This window comes from Chanos chanos, chromosome 10 (genome assembly GCF_902362185.1).
Source record: "Chanos chanos chromosome 10, fChaCha1.1, whole genome shotgun sequence".
In the NCBI taxonomy this organism is placed as follows: Eukaryota; Metazoa; Chordata; class Actinopteri; order Gonorynchiformes; family Chanidae; genus Chanos; species Chanos chanos.
In genome coordinates, this window is record NC_044504.1 from 19,971,561 (window position 1) to 19,984,278 (window position 12,718).

Genomic DNA, 12,718 nt, shown 5'->3' on the forward strand with positions numbered 1-12,718 from the left:
TCTCTTTCTCTCTCTCTCTCTCTCTCTCTCTCTCTCTCTCCCTCTTCTCTCTCTCTCTCTCTCTCTCTCTCTTTCTGTGACTAGTCTGCTAACTGTCTCTATTCAAGGCAAGTTCTCCAGAAATCCCTCTTCTCCTCTTACCCGTTACCCCTCCTCCAGGGGTTTCTATACTTTTCTGTGAATTCCAGGTAAAGACCTCTGTGTTGTTCTCTCACTCTGGAGATCTTAGAGGGTCTGTAAGCCAAAGAATGCTTTTGAGTGAAGAGGCAGGTTGTTTACACATCCACTTGTGCACAACCACTTAGATCTGATTTTAGTGTGTACCAAGCACCCAACCATCCCAAAACTTAAACAGAGTGAGTTGAGTTGAGTGAGCAGCATGTGAAAATGCATATGTGTGTGTGTTTGTTTACTTTTTGTGGGTGTTTTATGGGCACTTTGTGCTTAGTTCTTCAGAATGGCTTTTGGTGAGGTGAAATCAAAATGCTCTTTTAAACACCTATCGCCAAAAAACCAAAAACAAAACAAACAAAAACAACAACAACAATAACAACACATTAGTTTCATTTATTTACAGGTAGTAATTTGTTGATTTTGACAGAATAAATTTTGTGTTCCCAACATACTATTTATGTTAAATGACAGTGAAATCAGTTTCATTCTAATGCTATAATCAAAAAAACAACAGCAACAACAGCAACAAGAAGACAACAAATACATACATAGTTTTATTTAGAACAATGTGTCAAAACTCTACCTCATAGATAGTTTTGTGTAGATGGTCAGGTAGAGTATTCTTATCTTTAGTGGTGGCCAACAGCTTGTTTGGTGCTAGGAGCTTTGCTTTTTCCATTAACATCACCCCTATTAGGCACATGAAGTGGAAACAGGTAAGCCTTTTGATGTGTGTTGCTACGAGAGGTGTTAAGTGACCCACCAACACGTGTTCATATCTGTTAGTCCCCGTGAAGTCAAAAGATATTTAACATCTCAAATTTTGACCTGGGAAAGAGATCATAACAAACTACCATAACATTGGAGACTCCTAGAACAGAGCAGGTTAGCTAAGAATATAAGCTACATGTTACTTTAGGATATTCCAGTAGTTACACTGCATTAAATCGAACTTTGTTAAAATTTTAACACGGTCAATTTGATTAACCAGGGCAGTTTAATCATTTGTGATATGATGAATACATGTCCAGTATTTTATCATTGTTATCATTTTATATTTTATCAATGGATAAAATTTCATAGAATTATCAGGTACTACCTGTTATTCATTACCCACAGACTTGGATGTCAGTGTTCCTCTCTCAACAATTGCTATTGAAATTAAATTTGAACAGGAGACTGACATTTTATGCCCAGGCACTTTATCTGTCTGTGGTTTTTATCTGTGTGTTTATTCACGGACAGGAGCGCTGAAACTCACGTCTGTAAACTCAAAGGAAACTGATAGTTAGCCTGCCCTGCTAAAAGCATCCAGGAGAAACGGGAACAATGAGCTCCTTTTCTTCATCGATGCTCAATTAGGCATGGAGCACCGAAGCTTGCAATGGAATGCATACCTGAGAGTCTTTGATGTTCACTAGCTCTGGACTGTCACTCTACCTGAGAACCTGAAGTATAGGAGACATCTGATAAGAAACTACCTCTGTTGTTTTACCGTCATAGTTGTAGTGAGAGAAAGAGTACAGTTTTACCCCACCACCACACACTCAAGCATTGTGTTCATTTATTTTTTGTGTGTCTCTCCTTTTAATTTAACCTGACAAACCCGTAATTAACCATTGGAATAACACAGAGTTATGCTGGTAATAGGTTGGTGGTGGAATTGTAAATCCAGTGGCAAAATTCCTTGGTGTTCTGTTGTGTATGTTTATGACCTTTGTTCCAATTGTCATGATCACATGTAGAGGCAATCTTCACAGCACTAATGTTGCACACCTTAGCCTGTTCCTCACCTCAGATGCCTCACCAGGGCCTTGACAGGCTGGATCAGGTAGCGTATTAGATTATTTAGATGTATTTAAGTAAGACTGGGTAAAAAGCATAGGTGTGCTGTGGTTCGAAGAGAAGCAGTGCTTACATCTGATAAAAGCTGACCTTCAAAAAAGGAACACGAAGTGGCCACACTGGGGAAAGTAATTCTTTATAACTAAATAAAGGAACTAGAAAGCCCTCTTCCTTTTCACGTTTCACAGTTAAGCCCAAAATGTGTTAATTTCCTCTCATATTTCTGTTTTTTTTGTGTGTGTTTCATGTCATTTCTGACAACAAAATATCATAACATATTTCGATGTATTTAAGAAAGAAAATACATCAGGATCAAATGCTCTGGTTGTTTTCTTACACACCCACATTCTGGGCTCTCTCGCTTTTCTGTAGTGCTCGTGCATTTACTCAAATTTCAGGAAAACGGTGAGGGGCAGTTGCTATGGACATGCAGCCTTAGTTACGGAGACCAGATAGCCTGCTGAGCTGTGGTCATGCTAGGCTATTATCTGCTGAGCTAAATGCTTCTGCTCTTCTCCCTCATGCTCCATTATCAGACCATTAAGGTCAGGAATGCAAACAACCAAGAAATAACCAGGATCCATCCAGCCATCCCTATCAAACGTTTTCTTTGAATTCAATTTCAGATTTAATCATATCTGCTTTCATGACTGAATGATCACATGTAGGCATATAAAATTCAAACAAAATGTCTATTGAGGAGTTAATCAGATGCTCAGAAGAAAACAGGTTTTTTGTTAGCACTCATTGCTTATTAAAGATTTCCTGCTGTTCCACTTCAGACCTGGAGATCTGTTGATCTCCGTAGCCCCTTAAGTCACCATGGAGACCCGACAAGGACAGCTGCTTGTTTGTTCAGAAATCATTCTAAGGCTTTCCAAGGATTTGTGAGGTGTACTGGACGCCACCATCTGTTTGAAAAAGGACATGGAGATGAGACTGTACTGTAATTTCTTGCGCCCTCATAGTCTCTATAACCTCACAAGATTCACTGAGACGATAATATTCATATATTTGCACATTTAGGTATTTCAGACAGCTACTTTGAATTCCAAGTGGTACTCTAGGGACATTAATCTCAGAGGATTCAAGTGAAATCTTCAAGAAAACAATTTTCTTTGTAGACACCATAATTGGATGAATGCGGATCAAATTGCCGTCATATTTGTTTAAATAGTTGTTATCGCGGGCTCCTGAAACCTTTGAGTCATTTGAGACAGCAAATCAGGACCGTTGTACTTGTTCTTGGCTGTTGTATATTAACTAGCTTCAGGAAATGTCTGCCTGTTCAAACAGAAGGTGGAAAGCCACATTTTTGTCACCCCATTTCAGCATGCCTTGTTCTTGTGTTACTCTTTATGGAATGTGCCACACATGGTTAAAAGATTCCATCAATGTAATTTCATTAATTTAAATAATTTGAATGTACTGTTGTTGATTCACTGATTATGAGCCCATGAAAATGGGAAGATCATAACCCAATTATCTATTTTTCTCACAGAGAAACTTACTCCATTTGCAGAATAATTGAAGTTTGAAATAATCTATGTTTATTTGCATAGCATGGTGTTGCACGACTCTAGGATTAACAAACTGTGTGACGCTTCAGAAAAATAGATATTAACAACCAGGGAAATATCTATGTTCTGCTACTTTGACTACTATGAACCAGTTTGTTCTCTCTAACACATTTGCACATGTACAAAAGCACTTCCTACTCATTTATCATTGAACTTAGACTGAGATTTAACTTGAGTCCAAATGCTAAATATTTCAGACATCTGGACAAAGCTATACAGTGTAAAATCAAATGAATAGCTTTAAAACATTAATGCCTTGATTAAGTCAAACTTAACAGTTCAGTCAGTAACATTTACCTGAGTCTGTCAAGGAGAAAAGTTAATGTAATTCTTTCAAATGAAGTTAACAAAATAGACTTTATAGTGGACACATACACTGTCTTTATGTCATCATCTTAGACTACAAAGGTTTCACCAGATGCCTGCTATAATGTTTTCAGTACTCTCTCAGCAGGGCAGCTTCTCATACAGTACTTCTCTGAGACATAACTCAGATTGAAAGAGGAATAGCCCATTTGACCTATCTCCCTAACTTGTGGTCGCTTTCACTCCTGGTGGTTTCTCTTTTGTAGAGCCCAGTAAAGAAAAACAAATAGGGAAAGCTAAACCTTGATCCACTTATGAGATAAACAAGTATACAGTCGTAGAGAATGAGTCATAAATTGAATGAGTATGTTCGTGTTTGTGTGTGTATATGTCTGTGGGCAGGAACTAGAGGTCTGAGAAGATCATAATCAGTTCATATCTCCTGCCGGCCTTTATCATTTCCATGTGACATTTGACAGTCAGCTACAGATCCACAGTGCTCTCGGCTTCCTCTGGGAACGTGGATGGTGTAATGTAGCATGTTAACAGAAAGATATGATATCTGGACTTAACTGCTACCCTATTAGCTACCACTTAGACTTCAGGATCAGGTAGTGAAGCTGTTGCCTAATGGACTGTAATAAATGCTATGCTTCTTGAAACAGACCTATTCTTCATAAGTTTCATGCAATTCAAGCTATATATGGGGATTGTGATGTAAAGTAGAGACCACTGGCATGCAGACTGAGAAAAATGTTTCATCTGTTTGTGGCCGGTGTTAATAATGCAATAAGTGATGATTGAGCTATATCTCTTTGTGATTTTCTCTTGACAACAGAAGACAGAAATCAACTGAATGAACAGTGAAACTGGAAGGCACGTTAGGAAGGGATAACTTGGCCAGCAAATCAACAGATTTAAGTGTCTTGAATATATTTAGAACAGTCTAACACAAAACACAACTAGTCTTTTCTCCTAATGGATTTAGATAATGTTGACTATTGACAGCTGCTTTACTAAAGTTATTAAGCTAACACAGAAATCTTAGAAATTTGTGAATCTTTAATATGAGTAATACTTTGGGAATATATATTTGTTGAGAAAAACACACAACTACACTTCTGCTCATGCATCTACATTAATTACCTCACTGCTGGATGAGAGAGCCATCCTTCATGTCCCCTTGACAACACGCATCACCTTGACAACAAACAGCAGTGTCGTTAATCCCTCTTTTAAATCATGGTCACCTGGTTTAGACGTGTGCTACATGCTACTGCCTTCCATTCACCTGAACTCCTGCTTGGATAAATATGAGCAATCTGGTGTAAAAAGTCTACCATGTCATTTGTATTGCAAAAATATGTGTTGCAACTGTTTTTTTTTTAAATTGCCTGGGAGCGAATGCAAAACATAGCACATTTATCTTCTCATCTTATCTTCAAATCAATCTGACCACCTGACATTAATATGCTAATGATTACATTCTCCCTTGCAGTGAGGAATGCAAGAGAGCATGTAAGGAACAATGTGAGTATTGTGATCTATATAAACAGTCCCATCACACTATAATGCAGAAGTGTAATTTGACAGAGAAGGATCTAATTGTCAAATGCGGCAGGGGGCAGGTCATGTGATCATGAATAGCAGTGGGTGTCTGTCATTCAGGCCCTTATCAAGATCATGATCTAAACATGTCACATGTTCCTGTGACAACCACACTGCCTTTGGCATCTCGTGCTGTGCTCCTACCCCACCGTCCCTGTGAAAGGGCTCCTGTCCAACTGTGAACTGACATAACCATCGCTACTGGTGACATCAAACAGACCTCTGGGTTACTGAAGGGCTCTGTTTGTTTCACACAATTTTCCTCATTTCAGGGATCTATGTCCAATTTGATAAATAAAGTTTTTAGGATCTGAAATGATAATCTGAAATTTGTATAGAGAGTTCTTTAAATTTACTGACATTCTTTTGGGTCATTACAAATAGCATCTATATGTGTGAGTGCTGTCACATTTCTGCAGCAGGACAAGCCTCAAAGACTCTAAATACAATGAAAGTGCTTGAAAACCTCAAATTCAACTAAGCAGCTAAAATACCTCCTTCCAAAAAAACATGTTAGTCTTTTGGTTATAAACATTCAATATCTTAGCCTATCCTGGTGTGGTCAAGATCATATTCTCAAGCCTGTCACTGCAAAACACACGTCCAAAAGAGAGAGATATTAAACATTCCATGTACCAGAATCTCCACATGTAATATTGCAAATAAACCAGTTATCCTTGTTTTTTACAAGGATATATTATTTGCTATGTATCCAGATGGGGAGGTCAATTAAATGCTGTCAATGCAAACTATTGGAGATACTGGATATGTCTGTCTGGTTTCTCACAGATCTCAGTCATTTGGTTGTTTAAGGTCTGAATTGGAGGAGGTGTGTGCTGGCTGTCTGGGAATCTCATCAGTGTGGGGAGGCTGAGCTCTCAGGTCTGTGCCAAGGAGTCATCGTTGGGCTGTGATTTCATTAGCGGGTCTGCTCCTCTGGTGTCGGCCCTCAGGAGCTAGGGTGACATTTGCGTAATGAAGATGGCAATCTCAACAATGAACAAACTTGGTCAGCCAGATGAGACAAAAGTTGAACACAGGGCATAAAATAACACTTAAATCATTGTGAAAAAAAGGTCAGCAATTATACAGTATTTAAGAGAAGGAGTGTGTGTGTTTGTGTGTGTGTGTGAGTGTGCATGTATGTATATTTGTGAGGGATTTTTTTTTGTTTTTGTAAATTTCTCGTCTAATTCCATTTTGGGTGAGTCAGACAGAGAAAGACAGATAAAAGGAGAAAAGGAGGGACATTGAGAGAGACAGACAAAGCTATATCACTTTCAGAAAACATCAGTGCACTGATTTGTAGGGCAAAACATTACTTTCATATACCCTGGTGAGCGAATAACGCTGGTCCTGAGTCATTCAAGTGAAGACCTGAATAATTTGCCTAAGAAGCACAATACACTAATCCCCTGATACATATAAATATAGCCTGATGTTTCCTGGACGTGTCTCTCCAGGATACATTTTATAGATTTTGATCAGTTTCCAGCCAGTTTACATTTCAGTAGACTGCTGACTGAACATTTAAATACAGAGACAGTCAAATGATATGCTAAGCAGTGCACGCATCTACAGACCGCTGAGCAACCACGAAAACATCGCTAGCATGAGGTTATAATTTCTTCCTTAACACGAAATTTAGAAACAAGAGAGTGAGAGGAGTAAAAACAATTTAAAGGGCTGGTAAGATAAAAACAGTGTGAATATGCCTGTCACGCAAGGTTTTGTTGCATCTTCCAGACTAAACCAAGGGGTGGAACAAAAGAATATTGCTCACAGACTTTTCATTAAACTTTATAAATGTTGTTAGGTTATCATAAATGCTACCTATTTAACACTCCTTTTGGATAAAAGCTGGATCCCCACATGTCACTCTCATCACAAAGTATCTAATTGCTTCTTAAATCAACACGTTTTCCAAAAACCATATCCACTTATTGTCCATGACATCTCTAACTTACTACACAGCCTTTTCAGCTGACACATGAAATTCCTGTCCACTTAGTAATCATGATTTTTGTGAGATGTTTATGACAATAGTTACCCAATTACACATTGTTTAGATCTGTAGTTAGATTGAGTCTGATTTACATTGCTTTTATAAGGCTCCCAAGACCCAGTTGTTTTTGAAAACATCAAAAAAAGAGTACTGTTCTTAATCATCATGCCCTAGATGTTAGATGGCCCAAAGATGCATTTCTTCTTCACAAACGAGAAATATAAATGAGCACTAATCTACTGAGGCCCCCTTAATTATACTCTGAGGTAAGGGCATGTTTTGGGTTGAAAACAGACACTGAAAATGTTAAGTCTTTTATTTTAGATTTATTGGAGCGATGTTAACCCCTAAATTCATTTACTTTCCCTTCCATCTCCTTGTGAAAAAGGAACACGTGGTGCCCAGGTGCTCTGGGTGCACTGTTGTCTTGTCAGAAGCAGCTGCAGAGGCTTCAAAATTCAGGACAGAATATGGATCCACCCGCCTGAAATGCAACTCCAACATAAGAGCTGCATTTTAGTAGAGACTACACACAGTGTGACCCTTTCATTCATAGCCCTGTTGTTTGCTTCCTTTGATGACCCAGTACATCAACCTCACTTGCATCTCTGAGGAAACGAGCTGGAGGGAAGTTCAGTCTCTGTTCCATCCAATGGGCCACAGTCAGCAAGTTCCAGTCTTGAAAGGTCTTACCGATCAACTGGAGACCAATTGGCAGACCCCTACGGGACAATGCTGTTGGCATGGAAACAGCTGGGAGACCTGAGGTTGAGAGAGGTCAGGTTTACTTTTCCATGTTGGGATTGAGGCCTAACGTTTAACGCCTTTGTCAAAAAGTACAATGAAGGTTAGGGGGGTGTAACTGGAGAACATTCCCTTTGGTCATTACTGGTTATCTATTGGCAGGATAACATTTACTTAAGTAATTAACAATCAGTTTGAGTGAGAGAGACTTCATTTTTGTTTTGTGTACTTTTAAATCTGCATACCTGCCATGTTGACAGACTGGGTGAAGATGTCTTCTTGAGCACTGCGCGTACGATTGTCTTCCTGGATGAAATCGCAGTAACGTGCAGCATCTCCAAGCGTTGTGGGTGTGAGCAACAGGTCGACACCCGAGCGGAAAACCTGAGCAAAGTCCTGTGAGATGAGTCGCCTGACCTGCTGTGCCTTGACAAAGTAGCGCTGGTAGTTCCTGTTCAGAGAGGAGAAATATCATTGTCAGGCCTCTGACAAGTGCCTTTAGTTCAACTGACTGAGAAGTACTGGAATATTTCTTACGCAAATATTATTTCCGTGTTGTTTTACTATGCTGCCACAGCTAGAAACATTCTGAAATCCTTTGAGTATCTAGAAAAAGATGCCTTAGAGCCTTACTTTGTGTGTTAAACTTGTAACAACCCTTTCAAATTTTAGCAGTCAATTCTGAATTCAGATTGAACCTGAAGTTTAATTAGGAGAACTAGCAACAGTAAGCGATGACTGCAGTAAACAATGTTTTCAGAGGATTTCTTATACACATGGCTCTTCCTACATGGACTGTGCACAATCTTTTTGATTTCTGAGGCTGGCTAATGTGATCAGTTGTTCATGGAAACGAACAGTAAAATAAACGGCAATGTTTATACATGAATTGTCTCCTATCTCCTCGAGCTTTTGGACATGGACACTCAGAATACAAGGGAATTTGTGTAGAGAACTATTACTGTTTCGCATGTCAATTCACTCTGTAATATCTTGGTTGAGTGGATTTCTCACTCTTTGATGTTAAGTCTTTATCAAAATGTCCACATTTTGAGAAGGCAAAAGGTTACCCACTGTTTCAAGAGGAAGTAGTTCCCAGAAAGAATTCTCCTTCGTACAACATCGTTGAAGCCCTCATGTCGTGTCGTGGCATACATGGCCTCAGTGGAACTGTCCACCCCGCTGCGGTGACCTCATGAGACACAGCGGGAGACATATAAACCAAGGTTTTAAAATGGAATTCAATTCACATGCATTTAACCATTTCTGTTTCTTGGGAACAGATATCATTTTCACTGACTAAACATTGTTCTCATTAGCATTAAAGCCAAACACACTCCAGTCAGTTAAATTTAAACTTGCCTAGTGATTCATCCTGTGTGTTAACCTGTGTATTTGTGCTGAAGTAAATTTACTGTAAAAGGGAGAACTCAGTGTTAATGCATTTTACTTTATATGTAGCCAAAATATACTAATTTACTCTAATCACAAGGGAGAGACAATACAGAGTGACTTGGATTAATCAGATTTTAACAAACATACAATGTGGTCAAGGAGTTTTAATGTGTGTGTGCTTTTTATTTGTGTTACCATATTCTAAGCCATCAAAGCGTGCCATGTTTGAGGCCACCTCACAGCAGCACAGGACGTGGTAACAGACGATAGAGTGCTGGGTGTGGGGGAGGGAGACTTCCTGCACCTGTGCCCCCGCCTTTTCAAACAGGTCTGCCACGCGACCCCACTGAGACAGAGTCTCCTGAGAAAGCCCCGGTGCATGATACTCCTGATATTAAACATTAGTTTCAAAACATTGAACAAATATTGGAAAATAAGATGGAGGAAAGCACTCATAATCTGCAGTAAATCCCTGCATCTACAGTCTAATGTAAAAGTAACACTGACCACACTACAAAAGCACACATATTTTAAAAATATGTTGGTCTAAATTAGCAAAACAAAAACAACGGAATGGGGCACAGAAAAAATGCAGTCTTACTTTTGGTATGCCCACGCGAATCTTTCTTAGGTCAATGTCCTCAGGAAGGTTGGGCACTGGGTTTGATGTGGGGACTGTGGTTGAATCTCTCTCATCACAACCTTGCAATATCCCTGAAGTGACCAAGCAATGTGAGTGAAACTAACAAGCAAATCACAGTTACATTTTGGTTTCAATTACAAAGGTGACCTGTGATCTGTTGGAAATCTAAAAGAAGGAAGATATGATGTCCACAGTTAGTAATTTTCCATGTGTACAACCACACAGACCACAGGTTTTGCACATGTAAATACAAATTTCATCATACCCAGGACTGTGGCTGCATCATAGACACTTCTCGTGAAGATTCCAGGCACGTCCATGGAATTCACCAGAGGGATGAGGCCATGTCGTGACAGCAGGCCATAGCTGGGCTTCAGAGCCACCACACCACACAGAGAGCCAGGGTTACGTGTTGAACCACCTGTGTCAGATCCTAGAGCACTATGAAACAATAGAAAAGTTTTGTACATACAGATGTGCAGACACAGACACACACACACACATACACACACACACATTATATCTATGCAGTTATGCTGTTAAAACACTTGTACTATCTACTACTCGTAGTACTCACAAGAAACTACTCTGAGAAGCCACAGCAGCAGCACTCCCTCCAGAACTTCCACCTGTGATAACCCAGTCAGATTCTGGATCCTGGTCACTCTGCTCCCTGTACTGGCTGGAGTAGCTCCAAGGGTTGCGTACTGGTCCAAACACACCATCTGTACTGCCCGAGCTGAGAGACAGTGTAACAGTCAGATGAAAATGGTGAATACTCACTGACGCAAACACATATACACATACGTTTTATCACACACAGACAACACAGACCAAACTGGATTCATGAAAACATTTGTTGAAGAACTGGCCTTACCCCATTGCAAACTCGTCTAAATTTGTCTTCCCTAAAAGCACAGCACCTTGATCCAAGAGTTTCTGTACTACTGTGGCATTGAATGGGGGAATATAGCCTACGAAGTGAAGCAAAATAAACAGCATATGAATAAAAGAAGATGAGATGATAAATAACTCAGGCTCCTTATGTCAGATGTCCTTCAAGGAAACAAATGTTCTATCATTTTGAACAGTCTAAACATATTCCAAAATTAGTGTTAACCTTTTAGCATCTGTGAAGCACATGTGGTCTCGATATTTTCTGTGCAGAAGTTATCTTTGACAGAAAAGGGAATACCGTCCAGTGGACCACGGGGTTTACCTGTGAGGAATATACAGAAAACAGTCAAATGAAATATTATAATGTTATAACAGCACATACTGGAGCATTTTATATTCCTATGCTACATCAGCCATCTGATTAGACCATGGACACAAACTCTTTCAGACACACAAACACGCACATAAACACACAGACACACACACTTGCTTTTCTCAGAATACACCCATTTATTTCAAGTAGATTTACGATACTGAATATATTCAGCCATATTAAATATGGAGTGCTTAATACACACACCTCTTCGGAGCCTGCTCTCTGCTGCTTGGGCCTGTTTCATGGCAAGTTCCTCTGTGACAGTAATGTATGCATTGAGATAAACTGTTTTCTTGATGTGATTGAGGCATTTTTGGCAGAGCTCTGTGGCTGATATCCTCCCCTCTCTCAGAGCAAGAGAAACCTACAGGGTCACAAACAACTGTCAGAGGACAGGAGTTTTTACTCTTATTACACAACACGAGAAAAAGTGTTGGAACAAGCTGCAGTTCAGCTCTAATATCCAGGTTATTTTTATTTCAACACATAACAAATTCGAATTTCAGTGCATGAAAGATTCAAATAAAACATAATCATTTTGTTCCTTAAAGATCTGTATAATTGTGAAAGATAAATCCATCCTTAGCGGATTGTAAATTTTGATGAAGTGTAATCTACCCAGTTTGGATGATTTTGCTTTCTGTCTATAGCACCACAACTTCCTTGCTCATAGCCTTTTATTCATTAAAACTGCAAGGTTGGGTATTTCATTTCTGAATTGGTCAAACTTTTTGTTTACATTTCAGACTACCCTTGATAACCCAAGGCAGAATCCTTGATGGTATTCAAGATGTGATCACTGTCATTACTAATTACTAGGAAATCATGGTTTTGACACTGCGTTTTGACGTGTTATCATTCATGGCTCTGAGGCGGAAGAAAAAATATATGCATATCATCTGTCTGGACCTTACATAGCATTCATTGTTATTGAACAGTAACGAGGGAGATAGCTTAGCTAAGTAATGTGTAGCCAAGAGGATAACAATGGATAACAATAACAACATATAGTATTAGATGCACAGAGACTTACTTCTTTTATCGACAAGTTCAGCATGACTCGTATGTTTGGTGCTTGTTAAAAGATCCTGCAATCAGAAAGGACCATCACCCAAGTGTACATACACTAAGCGCTGAGCAGTTAA

General features: G+C 39.3%; 1 protein-coding gene across 1 annotated transcript; it reads right to left on the minus strand.

The window, feature by feature from the left end:
- Positions 1–8,068: 8,068 nt before the first annotated feature.
- qrsl1 (glutaminyl-tRNA amidotransferase subunit QRSL1) lies at positions 8,069–12,689 on the minus strand. The gene is made up of 11 exons (XM_030787454.1): positions 12,607–12,689; positions 11,778–11,937; positions 11,421–11,519; positions 11,178–11,274; positions 10,878–11,039; positions 10,566–10,741; positions 10,259–10,371; positions 9,853–10,045; positions 9,337–9,454; positions 8,508–8,713; positions 8,069–8,280 (listed from the first exon to the last, which is right to left on the minus strand). The coding sequence occupies exons 1-11, from the start codon at positions 12,628–12,630 to the stop codon at positions 8,069–8,071; spliced, it is 1,560 nt and encodes a 519-aa protein (XP_030643314.1). The 5' UTR covers positions 12,631–12,689.
- Positions 12,690–12,718: the final 29 nt, after the last annotated feature.